The sequence below is a fragment of the Taeniopygia guttata genome, chromosome 6, assembly GCF_048771995.1.
Source record: "Taeniopygia guttata chromosome 6, bTaeGut7.mat, whole genome shotgun sequence".
NCBI classification, from domain to species: domain Eukaryota; kingdom Metazoa; phylum Chordata; class Aves; order Passeriformes; family Estrildidae; genus Taeniopygia; species Taeniopygia guttata.
In genome coordinates, this window is record NC_133031.1 from 13,272,026 (window position 1) to 13,286,389 (window position 14,364).

The 14,364-nt window shown below is 41.8% G+C and overlaps 1 protein-coding gene across 1 annotated transcript; it reads right to left on the bottom strand.

The window, feature by feature from the left end:
* Positions 1-211: 211 nt before the first annotated feature.
* On the bottom strand, positions 212-8,479 carry PPIF (peptidylprolyl isomerase F). Its single transcript, XM_030275904.4, has 6 exons — positions 8,162-8,479; positions 6,191-6,221; positions 5,261-5,349; positions 3,023-3,119; positions 2,221-2,296; positions 212-1,829 (listed from the first exon to the last, which is right to left on the bottom strand). The coding sequence occupies exons 1-6, from the start codon at positions 8,348-8,350 to the stop codon at positions 1,694-1,696; spliced, it is 618 nt and encodes a 205-aa protein (XP_030131764.3). The 5' UTR covers positions 8,351-8,479; the 3' UTR covers positions 212-1,693.
* Between the last annotated feature and the right edge of the window lie 5,885 nt (positions 8,480-14,364).

Genomic DNA, 14,364 nt, shown 5'->3' on the forward strand with positions numbered 1-14,364 from the left:
CTGTGACCGTGACCCGGCAGGACAGGCACAGACAGGGATGAAGCAGGACAATGCAGGTAAGCTCAAGAGGTTTCTGCTTCTCATATTCCTGCTTTCAAGAAAGGAACAGACAGTTTGTTTGGTTTTTTTTGTGTGGCAGAAGTGTATTTAATAATTTTCATATACAAATTAAGAGAATGCACAAAAAAATTGTTATTGTATCAAAGTGAAATAGGCCAAACCAACAAAATTTAATATTTAAAAAATACTACAGAGATTATGCAGCTACAGTGGAAATAATAAAAAGCTTTTCAATTTTTTGCAAAATTACATTCTAAATACTGCATTGCACACACAAGTGTAACCTCCAGTGTAAAAAACATCCAGCTCAAAATAGTTTTAAACCCACTTATCATCCTGCAATGAAACTAAATTCACATTTGAAGAAAGCCATCACATTTTTTCTCATCTCTAATGAGACTATTGCACAAAACAATCATGTGCTTTTTCCCACAATCATTGATATTTTACAGCCTTAGTGATTCCAAAGGTAATGGTGTGAGATTTCAGCATTTGCTGCTGCTCAAGCATGCCATATAGAACATACATCCTGCTTTATACAAATGAAATGTCTTGAGCTGATCCACTGAATTCTTTCCTTCTCATGCACAAACCCCAACAATAATGATTTTGCTGCACTGATTAGGCCTTGTGATTCTGTGGTGACCAGTTTTGACTGATGATGATGATGCATAAGAAGAAATCATAATCCAAGTAATACCCAAGTTGGGCTGACTTCACAGGATCAACATGATAGAAAGGCAATCAAATCTATTTCTCACTCAAGCAAGCTCACTATACTGATTATATTCTCTAAGTACAAAAATAGGTCATATATTGAGAACTGAGCTGTATTCCTCACAGAACCAGGCCCCAGAGCAGAAGCACACTTCAAATTCACAGTACCATAATAATAAAAGTCCTGAGATCCTTTGGCTGGATTGAGGTGAGGCCTCATTGGCAGGTAGAGCTTCAGTAATAGCCTAACTCAACCTAAAGCAATTTACTTAACCCAAAAGTCAAATTGCTCCACTGAAGCAGGTAAGGTAGAGTTTATTTTTAAAAACTAATCTGAGACTGTAGGAAAGACTAAAGCAGAATTAAGTTTTAAGAAACCCACAGTTGCTCATTGGCTCTACTGAACTGAACTGAGACACAAAGAAAATGCCAATGCTGTTGCAGATAGCCTTGAGAGCACTGGTCAGTAGTATGGCTTCAAAATGATGAGACAAACAACAGAAGAAGCATTTATTAGCACCAAAGGAAACACCACATTTCTCAATTTATACCTAACCCTCAACTGCAGAACCACTGCTGTCAACTCTACCACCCATTCTAACAGCTGAAACATCCAAATTCTAAGGACAGTATCAACACTGAGGTCAGGTATACCCTGGGTGACTTCAGCACTTCTTGCAAAACGCAAGGGGACTCTACCAAACCAGTGTGACTACCAGGGTGATGAAGTTACAACATGCTTCAGTTACTATTTTACGATTTCAGTCAATATTATTCAATATAAGCATAAAAGTCAGACCAAGTTAAATAAAAAACACAGTTCCATAGGTGCTACTTGTGAGATAAGAAATGTTTGCCTGGTTTTATGATTCATTTTTCACAGCATCCAAGTTGTCATGAAGGGTAGGGCAAAAGGTTAGGACAGCTGGCCACAGTCAGTAATGACAATCTTTTTGGAGGGCTTTCCACTCTTGGAACCAAAGCTCTCAATTTTTTTCACTACATCCATTCCTTCCTTTACATGCCCAAAAACAACGTGCTTTCCATCTAGCCTGTAAAACAAATACACAAAGGCACTTTTACTTAAAACAGCATAAAGACAGTGTTAGCAGATCTTCATAGTTCTCCCCTGCTGACCAACTCTATGGCAAGGGCTCAACTGCCCTTTAAGCAACATGAAGCTTTATAACATGGACCTTAGAAACATTCTGAGGGACAACAGCCTTGTTGCTGTCACAGCCCTTCCTCCCTCAAGAAACAAAACCAATTTATTTTCCATTGGAATGAAGTAACTCAGAAGTAAAAACAAAACTAAGAATCAACCAATCAAACAAACAAAAAATATAAATCCACAAGCAACTTAAAAAAGGCCCTAAGAAAACCCCAAACCCTCCCGATTCAGGCATCAATTAATGAGGTTAATCTGCAGGGCTGAGAACCTACCAGTCAGTTTTTGCAGTGCAAATGAAGAACTGGGATCCATTTGTGTTGGGTCCTGCATTGGCCATTGAAAGAACACCTGGAACAGCAGCAGCAGCTCGTTAGACTGGTGTAACAGCAATGCAGTGGAAAAGACAATTTTCCTCTACACATTTTGACTAAAGATTGACAGAAGATGTGATAGTCTCACAGTATCTCCAAATAATTTCTAATTCCAGCTTCTTGCCATGGACTATTCCCTCCTGCCCAGCCCCTCTTGGTTCCAGAGAAACAGTGTTAGCAACTAATTAGCTGTACACGCCCTGAACGAAATTAACACCAGCTAATGTCTCCTGTGGCTCAACAGCAGCAGTCTCCTGGGACAAGGAAGTAACAATGCAAAAAAGAGACACTACAGAATTTAATCAGATATTCTTCTGTATGGCTTTTCCTTTGCTTCTCTGGTGTTAATTTGAGCTTAAAAGGACATACCTATCTTACCTACTAAATAAGAAATTCCATATCGCTTTGTTTTACTTCTGCAGTAATCTTCAAGTAAAAACTGAAGTCTATGACTTATGAAAGCAGTAATTACACCTTTGGGGAATTTTTAAGCCCCTTATGGGCTGGCATATATTTGCAGAGCAGTTCACACAAATAAGCATATGCCAGGGACAACACATTGTTAAATTTCTTTGATACTTCTGTAATTACCAAGTGACCCGCAAATCTAAAAAACCTTATTTTTTAAAAACACATCTTCATAAACAATGCTTAATTATAGGTTATAGTCATCAGAAGGTAAAAAAAAAACATGTCCATTTACCAGGTCCTACATGCTTAAGTACGAAATTTTCATCTGGAAATCTACTGCCATAAATGGATTTTCCACCAGTTCCATTATGATTTGTAAAGTCACCACCCTGAAACAGAAACAGGTATTAACTCTACTAACACACATGGACTATTTCATATCAGAAGTAATGCTATTGCAAATACACATACTTGCTCTAATTTAAAAGTGACAACATTAAGAAAATTTCTTCAGGTTAAGGATGAGCATGGCCACTCAATTTAGAACCAGATGAAGACAGTCAGGCTAAAAATTTCTGCTCCAGATACTGGGGATATTCTCCATAACTCCTACAACCATCTCTCTGTGTTACCAGTCTTTGTCCCAGGAGTGATGCAAGAAACAGCAGTAATTTTAAGAAACACCTCAAAGGCCCCAAAACGAAATCACCTAACTCATTACCACAGGAAAGACCTCCCAGCTCCTTTTTCCCCCTCCTCTCTTCCAACAGGTATAAACACTGGTCAGGATCTCCATTATTACCCTTTGCTATGTCTAGGTTTTGTTGTTTGTTACACCAGGGCTATGTTAAGCTTATGTTAGCTGACTCCATGCTGCTTGCCAGAAGAGATGTGACCACCTGTCTCAGGTGAAACACAAAAAAATGGTTCAAACCAAAAACATGGCCATGGTGACTCGCGAAGGTGGCTCCTAACCACTGCTCCCAGCCACGTGCCATCTCCTCTGCAGGAGTGACACCACCTGTACCAGAGAGAACTCATACCCAACAGGTAGTGCATGTGACCTTCAGCTTCCCCTTGTCACCCTGAGTAACCTCCCACAGGTGGTGTCACAGCTACTCCTACTCAGTCCCAGAGCTATGTGCTGCCTGCCACGTGCAGACGTGGAATTGCCGAGTCCCGGATATGATGGCCTTCAATTAGGCCATACCAATTGCCTGAATCACATTAACAATCCATCCCAACAAGTGCAGAAGGCACTACTGTTTTCTCTCACTTGAAAATTGCTGAAACCCATGACAGTATTTCCACTTCAGCAATGACCTCTGAGTAATTCCTAAACATCAATTCATTATCTCACCATACCATCACATATCCTGATTTCCAGTCCATCTGGGGGCCAAAGCAGGGCAGGCAAGCAGAACAGACTTACATGGAACTTCACAAATTCGTGACAGAATTCAAAGTAGGGTTTGTATTTTTTTCATTTTTCTGTGTTTCTAACACCAGAAAGACTTCTAAACTGTATCCCTCTGTCAATATCACAAACCCTTAGTTTGTATTTGAAAGGCAGGAAAATAGGTCCTTTACAGCACACCTGTCCCTTTTTTTTCTTCTTAAAAATAGGTCATACAACTAAGGCCTCTTGTTCCAGCAGATGTGTTTTTTGCTTAAAAAAATAATTGAGGATGGGAGACTATCACATTCATCAGTTAATAAATAAAGCATGCTTACTTATAACCTTCAAACTTTCTCAAAATTTTCTCAGATTTTTTACAAAGCCATTTAACAATGCAATGTTGTTGAAATGTGCCATTTTTTAAGGACCACCAGGAATCCAGTGCACTACAGCAGCTCCATCCTGCTCATCTGCCAAGCACAGTAGAAAAAGAGGCTTTCATAAAGGTTTGTTGTTATTTTAGTTGCTGCTGTTTAAGGGAAAAAAAAAAAAAAGTTCATATGCATGGGCTGTTGTCCAGAATTTCAGATCTGTTCCTTAAACCAAAACAAAATCCATCTGAGGTGCATCACCCCAAAATTCAACCCTGACCAACCGTTTTGGTTTCCCTGTTTCCTCCACATTACAGAGACATCAAAAAAATACTAAAACACATTGTCTCTTGTGAACAGATTATTCTACTGGGAATAAGGAATGGAGACATTGTTTCCTTAGCTCACAGAGAACAGTAAGGTGATTGTCATTCTACGCACAACTGCTTCTCCCAAGCAAGTGCCATGTTGTCAGCTCTGCCCCACACTAAAGTACACTGCTCTACTACAGCAGAAAGCCTTCAGACAGGCTTCTTTGACCATCTACACATAACTTACATTTGTTTGTACAGAAGATGAGCTAAGCAACAGCCATTGCAAAACATCAGAAATGCAAGTCATGCTATCACTTCTTTGTTGTTTTGTTAGCAAAGGTTAGAGCAGAGCCATTTCAAATGTCACTACTAGTCTGTTTATACAAATGTGTAAATAATATAAAAATAAATTTAATAACAATACTTTTTTAAATCCCCAACATTACCTGGCACATAAATGAAGGAATCACTCTGTGAAAAGTGGATCCTTTATATCCAAATCCTTTCTCACCAGTACAAAGAGCTCTGAAGTTTTCTGTAGAAACAAAGTATGAAGTATTACATTCTGCATCAGATGTGGCAATACAAACACAACTAGATTAACCATGTCCCAAGATTATACACTTCAAAAACTTGATTGCATCTTTAAAGTATTATCAATCTATTAGTTATTTCCATACTTTAACAAAACCCTGGTAATAAAGCCAAGAAAACAAAGCTTATTTAGCCTCAGGACAGGGTACAAACGTAAGCCTTTTCCATCTCATCTCCCTTTTATTTTGCTGTGATTCCAATTCCCTAACTCCCTCCACCTCTGCCTGCAGTCACAGGTTTCATTTTCTGACTTTTATGCCTTTGTTCTTTATAGCAGTTGTGAGGACTATGTCTTTTTAAGGATATTTGTCTACTAGGAACTAAAAAGTACAAGTTTTTTTCAGGACCACTAAATAATCAGACGAGGAAGGAAACAAATTACAAACCACAAGAACTTTCCAAAACTAATTCACTAGTGACCAGTAAAATAAAACCCCACATACTCTTTGGAAACTCTAAGAAAGACCATCCCTTTAGTTTGCCCTTCTCCATTTGCTCTGGGGTTTGATCTTAATGCCAGCAAGTATGGTTTTAAACATCTTAATTCAGCACTGTTAATCCAATATATGAACTGTACTATCTTGGTGCAAACTGCAAAATGAAACTATCTGGAAAAATAACAAATTCCATTTCCTCACTAATATTTCCTGTCATATTTCTCCATATAATAAATGGGCATGGAACATGAAAAACAGTTGTAAAGGGTAAAATAACCTTCTCATTCCTGCAAATCGCAATCTATAACTTTAATTAAGTATGAAATTCTGAAGATGTTGCCTCACCTGCTGTCTTTGGGACCACATCAGCTTTCAGCTGTTAAAGAAAAATAAACAGACGAATTCATAAGTCAGACTTTTCAAATGTATGTAGAAAAACATTTACATGGGAGACTGACATTTACATGGTACAACTGAACCCCCTTCCCAAACTGGTGAGTTATCTGAAATCACAAAACATCAAAAATTCCATTAATACCTCAAAACTTTCCAAGCATTTGGCCAGCAATGAAAAATACCCCCTCAATGAAATTTTTAGCCATTTAATGAAGAGCCACTTGAGCATTGTCTAATGATTTCATTGATCGATACATAATTGAGCAGTAACTAAGAAGAACCTTCACTATGGACCCCAAGGATCAGAGTTTGGATGCAACTAGAGAGACCAAAGTCCTCCTCCACTCCCTGCATAGAACCAGCAGTTGAAAATTACAGAAAAGGCAAAGGAAACAGAAGAGCAGAAATTGAACATCAAAAACAACGTATGATGTTACACATACATTTGCAACCAATGAAAACTTCTGATTTTGATTACTGTACATCTTTTTACTAATCTTAAAAGGGACATAAAAGTGGCTGTACCAGCCACACCAACGTTTTACATCCTGACAATGACCAGCAGCAGACACCTAGAAACAGCATGTCTGCAATAAGAGCTTAATGTTCCTTCCCCAGGCTACTCTTCTCAGATGACTATAATTTGCAGCTGAAGATCACCACAACTTAACAAAAAAAATTCAAGGTGATGCTGCAATTCATTCAGATTTTCTGAAAACTGGGCACAATAAAAAACTTTAACATAGACATTAAATGCTATTTTTTATACCACCCAGATTTTTCATTAATGAATAAGGAACTTGAAGAGTAATATTTTTACCTATGACTCCCTGAAACACTACCTCCTGAGAGCACAAGAGGTGGAACAGTCCAATTTATTCATATGCTAACACAATCAATAAATAAAAATATACTGACTCTAGTCTCAAAGGAGCCTCTTTTAGCGAGAACTCCAATGAATAACATTTTTAAAAATTCTACAAATACAGACCCAAGGTGGGTGCTGGAGGCAGAAGGCCACACTGACTACCCTCAGCAGGCAGCACTCCTGAGAGCTTCATTTGTTCTCCAGTGCGTGGTTCTGGAACACAGCCCGCACTCTTTCCCAGCAGAGACACATGCCAGCCCTAAGGTCTCGTGTACAGAACACGGTGCTCACGGCCCTTTTTTTTTTTTTTTTTTTTTTGTTTTGTTTTGTTTTGTTTTTAAGAATGGGGATTACAGACGTTTCCCTCTTCAGGCCTTCTTTACACAGCCGAGCATTCAGAGACAGGATTTGCAGGGATGGAGCCCGCTGGCAGCCGGCTCTCAGCTTGCTGCCCTCGCTGCACGTGCAGCCCGAGGCTCGAGGAGGAGGAGCGCCTCGGGAAACCGACACCCGCAGGATTCCAAGGAACCGCACAGGGAGCGCCCAGCACAACACAGGATGGAGCTGGAGGCGCGGCTGCCCCAAAGCAGCAGTCCCCGGCGGGAAGCGAGGGACCCCGCTGCCGCTGGGACACTGCTCGCCCTTCTCAAGCCGGCGGTACACGACGGCAGTAAGTTCATTCTTGTTCAGTACTTCTGCTTACACACTACGCAAGTGACCTTCCCTCGAGGCTCCCAGCCACACCAGGGCCGTGCCGTCCCCCCTAGCCGTCCCGTGGGATGGCTTTAGGGACCGGCCGGGGGCTCAGCGAGAGCAGCGCCCTTCCAGCCCCAGTCCGAGCCCTACCAGCGCCCTCTCGCCCCGGCAGAGGCGCCCCGAGGGCAGCCAGGCAGCGGGCCCCGGGCCGCTCTCCCGCCCGCACCGGGCTGTGTGTGCCCTCGCCGCCCGCTCTGACCTTGCCCGCTCGCCAGCCGCCGTGCCCGGGGCCAGCCCGCTCTGCGCTCCGCAGCACCGTCCCCGGGCCCTGCGCCCCGCAGCCCCCGCTGCCCTACCTCCAGCACGACGCGTCCCAGCGGCTGGTTGTCGGCGCCCACGTCCAAGTACACCACCGGGTTCGGCGAGCCGGCACCGGCCCCGCTGCAGCCGCGGGTACCGGCCGCCCACACGCAGGCGAGCCCCGGCGGCGGCAGCAGGTCCCCGGGCGGGCGCAGCAGGCGGCGGGCGGCGCTCAGCGCCAGCATTGCCGCGGGCGGGCAGAGCGCGGAGCGGCGTGCGACTCACAGACACGGAAACACACGGGGCCGCGCCGCCCTGCCCCGGCCTTTATGCGCTCCGCCGCGCCGCCGCAGCGCCCGCTGGTGGCGGCAGCGCAGGGCGAGATGGCGGCTGGGGCGGCCCAGCGGGCTGAGGCGCCCTGCGGCGGCCGGGGGCTGGGCGCGGGGCCCGGGCGGGGTGCAGTGAGCTGAAGGCAGGGACGCATCGCCCGGGCTGAACGGGGGGCTCGGGCGGTGCCCAGCGGGCTGAAGGCCGGGAGCCGGCGGCCAGCGCCTCGTGCTCGCCCCGGCTGCCCTCAGCGCTGCCCTCTCCGCCCACCATTGCGCAGCGATTGTTTGGGGATGTTTGGGGGGGGCTCGATCTGTCCGTTTGCGTGTGGGGGTTTTTGTACATTTCCTCAGTGTCCTTACCCCAGAGACTGGAAAGTTTCTAAAATTTCATCATTCCACACAATGGCTCCGGAGAGCACCTTGGCGGGGAAGGCGGCGCAGCTGTCACAGGTGCGGGATAATTGGGATCAGCGGGATAATTGGGATCACCGGGCTGCCCGTCACTCACTGGGAGTTTCGGCGCTGACGCGGCTCGAAACGGGCGGGTGTCCCTGAGTCACCCGGCCGTGCGCTCAGCATCCTCCGCAGCCCGCTCTGCGCTCCGGCCGCAGACCTGCCCGAGGGATTGCAGAACAGAGTAACAGTAAGTCCCGGTTTAATATAGGGAAATATCGTTCATGTTTTATATGAAAATAACACATATAAATTTAAGGTTTCTTAATTTAGCAACTTAGATGAAAGTACTCAGTACATATGTCAGTCACATTTAGATATTATTTTGAATTCTCCAGTTTCCATCCTGGTTCCACGTATAAGTACTTCCAAAAGTTCTTCAAATTCTTAAAGCCATAAGATGTCTTAAAAAAAACCCAAGCATGATTCTAACAGTTTTCACATTTCTTCTATAATAAATTAGAGTAATTCTAATGAAGGTTACAGTAATGCAACCAAGAAAACTTTCAATCGCACCTAAGTTCTTTGTGTCAAGCAGCTAAAAGAGCCTTCATCGGTGACATTCACTGAATCAACAGAGCACTGTCAATCAAGTCACTGCCATGACCACAAAGATCAAGGAGAACTATAATGTGCAATTACAAACAATGGACAAATCCTGCACGAACACTATTTTTCAGGCACACGCTCCAGAGAGACCCTTAACTGCTGATGCTGTAGGGATGACTATAGCAGGTACCACAGTCTGTAACTACAGAATCATATAAAGCTATGTCAAAAGGTCCATCTTGTCCTGAGGGTCCAGAGAAATGCCTAAGGAGGAGTGAAAATGGGGGAGAGGGTTGTATTGTAGGCCAGTGTGCTTTCAACCTGCTACTGCTTTCACTCCAGAGGACTTCCCAAGCTGACTTCGGTAGTCATCTTTTTTTTGTTGTTGTTGTTGTTCCTCCCATGTACTTATCCACTCACTGGACCAGTTTTAAATCAGCAGCTTCCTTGGTGATGAACTGGAAACTGCTCTTCCACAGGCCTGCTGCCCAGAGCATCAAGAATCTGTTTGAATATTGCTCCAATTGCCATCATCAATGTGCCTTGTTTCTTGTGCTGGAAGAGACAAATTGTTCAGTATCTATCTTTGTCATACAGACCTACAGCTCTTCTCTCATTTCAAGACTGAAGAGTCACAGCCAACTCAGTGATTATTTATAACAAAGCTCTTCCATGTCTTTGGATCATCTTTATTATCCTTCTCTGAGCTGCTCCACTTTTACAGATTTTTGGGATAAGAGGCACTTTGCACAGTGTTCAAGATAAGGATGAATAATGACTTACTTTGTGCATACAGTGCCATGCTCGTATTTTTTATTTCTTTACCAATAACCTAAAGGTGATTTTTTTTTTTTTAATAAGAGATAAATCAGCACTCCTACCTAGCTTGTCATATCTTCTTAGCTTCAAGTCCACTTTTGGTAAATTTTGACTTCTGTTAATCTAATCAATCAATTTTCTAGTGATCATAAAAAACCTCACACTCCTTTTTAATATTGTTTTAATTGAAGTAGCAACTGGAAGCCCAAATCAAAATTAGATGCTCTGTTTATACCTAAAACAATGGTCAGTTCTGGCCCTGAAGGATTTATTATTTAATAAACAAAAGATGAGCAAAAGAAAATACCATCTTGTTTCACACTTAGGAAACACAGTGAAACAGCTTTGAACTATTTTGTTCAGAAGAGTTCACAGACATCTTTGGTAGAGCAAACAATAGAGTTTTCCTCATTTGCAGGCTTTGGTGAGAAGACAAAACAGCAGTGATTTTTGTATTTGAGAATATGGACTGAATTATTATCTCTAGGTTTATGCAATAGAGCTAATAAATCACTTGTTATGGTCTACTCCTGCAGAGTCAGATGAATTACAACTCATGCAGACAGCTTGACTAGGAACTTGTGAATTACAGAGGTCACTTTCCAAGAAGGACAGAAAAAGGTCTCCAAAAACTATCAAAGGCCACTATATCACTGCCAAATGAGGCTTAGAGCTAGCTCAGCAAACTGATTCATTTTTAGGGGAGCTTTGAACACATCCATTTGTAGACTTGTTCATCGCTGAAACTGTGCAACATGTAGCAGGGAGATAAGTACAATGGAAAATGAGTGTACCCACACTAAACTAGTCAGGCAACAGAGCACAGGTGCAGACAAAAGTCAAAAGAGCTGCTTCAGCAGAGCTCTTGTGGATATGGGTACCCGCCCTTACAGATTTCATCATCCTCTCTCCCTTCCCCCAAAATTACATAGAAGTTAGAGATGGATAAACAAGGATGGCCCTTTTGAAATTAGTTTCTAAATAGATAATTTTAAAAACCACTAAAGGACCCTTCTTATGTTGTAGCAGAGAAATTTGTGCACAGGAGAAAGAACCTTAAATGATACAATAACATAATTTCATGCTATATATTACAACTTGAAGGTCTTCATAAATGCTATTCAGTAACTGATTAAATATTGCCACCACTGTGCCAAGACAGCCAGGAAACAAGAGCAGTCAAGTGGCTCTTCCAAAGAAATAGAAGGACTAAGTGCTTGAAAGGTGACCTAAAATTTGGGAATTTTGATTTCAAGGGTCTTGAAATAGTGTTACCCCAGCACACAGACAGTGCACTGATAAAAAGGGGATATGCATTCCTGATTCTAACTGTCCCGCTGCATGCCTACTCATTTGTGACACAGGAATGTGGGTTAATTGTTAATCTTGGATTGATGCTGTTGGCAGATGTGATAAGATTGCATTTTGCAATCTACCTACTGTGAGAATGCAACTACATGGAACTCAGAACGGTCTGTGGCCCATTTTGATATGCTCTTCATGGGGCTGGACCATCTTGGGCCATGCAAATAAGAACTGAAATACAGGTTGCAGTAATCCACCATTAAGTGCATTGCACACGAACATCACTTGATACTGTGATACAGTGAATTCCCAGGATATTGATTTTGACATTCATAAGAATGAATGCACATATGGGACATGCTAATCTCAAGGACTGTGCTAATCGGGACTGCTAGAATAAGGAGAGGTCATACAGGTATTTAGCTTGATTTTAAGTGAGGAGAGCAGGAGTTTGCAGTGGGCATTCCCACTCTCCACCTGCAGAGCCTGGATATGTTGCACTTCAAAAGACTCAGCCTAGTATTTTCTTCAAGGTTTTGGCTGAGCTAGAAGATGAGTGAAGAGCTGGCAAGAACTCTGTGATCTGTGTCTGTGATATGCATTTATTTATGAATGGGGACTGGAATGGGGGAGATGGTGAAAGACCTTCATTACACTAAGTGATTGCAGTGTAAAATTAAACTATACAAGAGCTCAAAGGGCATAGACTGGCCACATAGGTAAACTTAGGGATAAAAAGAAAAAATACTAATAAATATTTCCCCTGATCCAGGTTTCCTCTTAGGAACATGTAGTAACTCACTTCACTACGTGAACATTCTCTCCAACACACATTGTACTTAAAGGAGCAGTTTCCCCACATGATTTCATTCTAATTACCTACAAATAGTCATACAAGGAAAACCTCAATCCACTCATGCTCTTTACAGTTGTGATTAGCATTTTCATTTCAGAACTTCTGAGTGACATTGCTTGCCCGGAATTCATTACTCAATCTCCCTGCATAATGCATGGCAGCCCGCTGCTGATGTGTCACAGCGCCTCTGTGCAGTGCCCAGGGCCTGCAGTGTCCCAGAGGTTTTTCTATACACTACAACAGCTGCCAACAGATAGATCACAACAGGCTGGCAAAGCACTTAGTACATTTTAAATGCCTGGTTTTAGGTTCCAGGAAAAATGCAGCTACTACTCCCAGCGGCCTCAAAATTTTCAGGACATCAATAGGTGGTTCATCTGTGGATAGGGGAGATACTGCATACTTAAAAAACAGTATTAAGAATTACAGGAGCCCTTCTACCTTTAAAACCACAGAAATTTCAATTGTAACACAACTTGACATTTCCAGGAATCAGTTCAGTTAATTTACCACCTCTGGTTCAAGGAAAAGTAATTAGGGAATAGTATCGGAAATATTTTGAGAATTGGTTAGTCACGATACTTCATGTTGCATAAGTAAGATGAGACTGGAGCTTTAATCAACTGCCTGGTAAAAACTTGGGTTTTCCTTGAGTTTGTCTTGTTTGCAAATCTATAAATATATATCTAATATCTATATCTATATCTATATCTATATATATATATACACAATACAGATTTATACCTACATTTGATATAGATATAATATGCATTTTGTATAGTATATCTTTGAGGTAACAGCTGCCTCTGTACTTTGTACAAGATGAATATCCTGTCTGCTCTAAACTAATTCTAGCAATAACCATCATTTTGAGACATATTTTTTAGTTGTGGAACTTTACACTTGGAAGCTAAAAATGGTCAGACAACATCAGTTTGAACAAGAATCACCCAGACATTAAAAGCTTTACAGATGTAACAAATCTAAAAAAATTCCACCAGTTATTCTGTAATGAACAACTCTGCTGGAAGCAACCTCACCACACAGAAATCTCAGATTCCTCTCTGCTTTTTTGCCATTTCCCTTCTGAAAAGTTCTGCTTACTTTCAGCATGTAACAGCAGTACTACTTGAGTTAGCATGGAACCTTATGACATCCTTGTAGGACATAATTGCATGTGACCATCACCTGAATACACCATGTGCCACCAGCTGAGCTCTCACGTTGTCAGATGCAAATTTACATGTCTAACATTTACAGTCAAAGAACATCATCGCTGGATAATGAAGCATTTGGTGGATTATTTTGAAGCTAAGGGTAAAAAATTCTCTTCTCTGATTCAGTGGCATTTCTGCACATTTTGCCATCAGTTTGATAGTGGCAATATGGAAGCCACACTTCTTCCCATCATTCATAACTTGGAAAGGAAAACTGATAGAAGTTCTTGTGAAGGAATGTATTCTGAATGACTTTAAGAACTGGGTGTTACAGCCAGTCACTAACTAGGAAGCTCACTAGATGTGTAAATGGGTAAAATTCACTGACTTTCCATGACTTAAAAATGTACATTCCGAGAAACACAGAAGTAAGTAAAGGGAGCACTGATTATTATTTTGAAATATAAAAAAATTGAATAAATTTAATATGCATAAAAAACACACTCAGACTTCAACTCCAGCATTTGTTAAACAAATATGGGGAATTTCAATTGTTTTTGCAAACCAAAATATCAAAAAATTATCTTGTTCTACTGTTTAACTAGTTAAAATTTCTTAAAATTAATAAACTATCTGTGTTCACAATAATCAATGTGTTCATATGAGACCAAGGTGACAAATGTGCCAGAATATTTTTAGCAATATCTAAAACAACCAATATCATGAAACAGCTGTGGACAAACTGGAAGGTCAATAAAAAATAACTCTGATGTAGGGGAAAACCAGAATTG

Coding starts and splice junctions, on each gene's coding strand:
- PPIF (XM_030275904.4), bottom strand. CDS start 8,350: ATGCTGGCGCTGAGCGCCGCCCGCCGCCTGCTGCGCCCGCCCGGGGAC. Junction 5,350..6,190: donor TGTGGTCCCAAAGACAGCAG/GTGAGGCAACAT, acceptor TTGTTTCTACAG/AAAACTTCAGAGCTCTTTGT. Junction 3,120..5,260: donor TTCCTTCATTTATGTGCCAG/GTAATGTTGGGG, acceptor TTTCTGTTTCAG/GGTGGTGACTTTACAAATCA.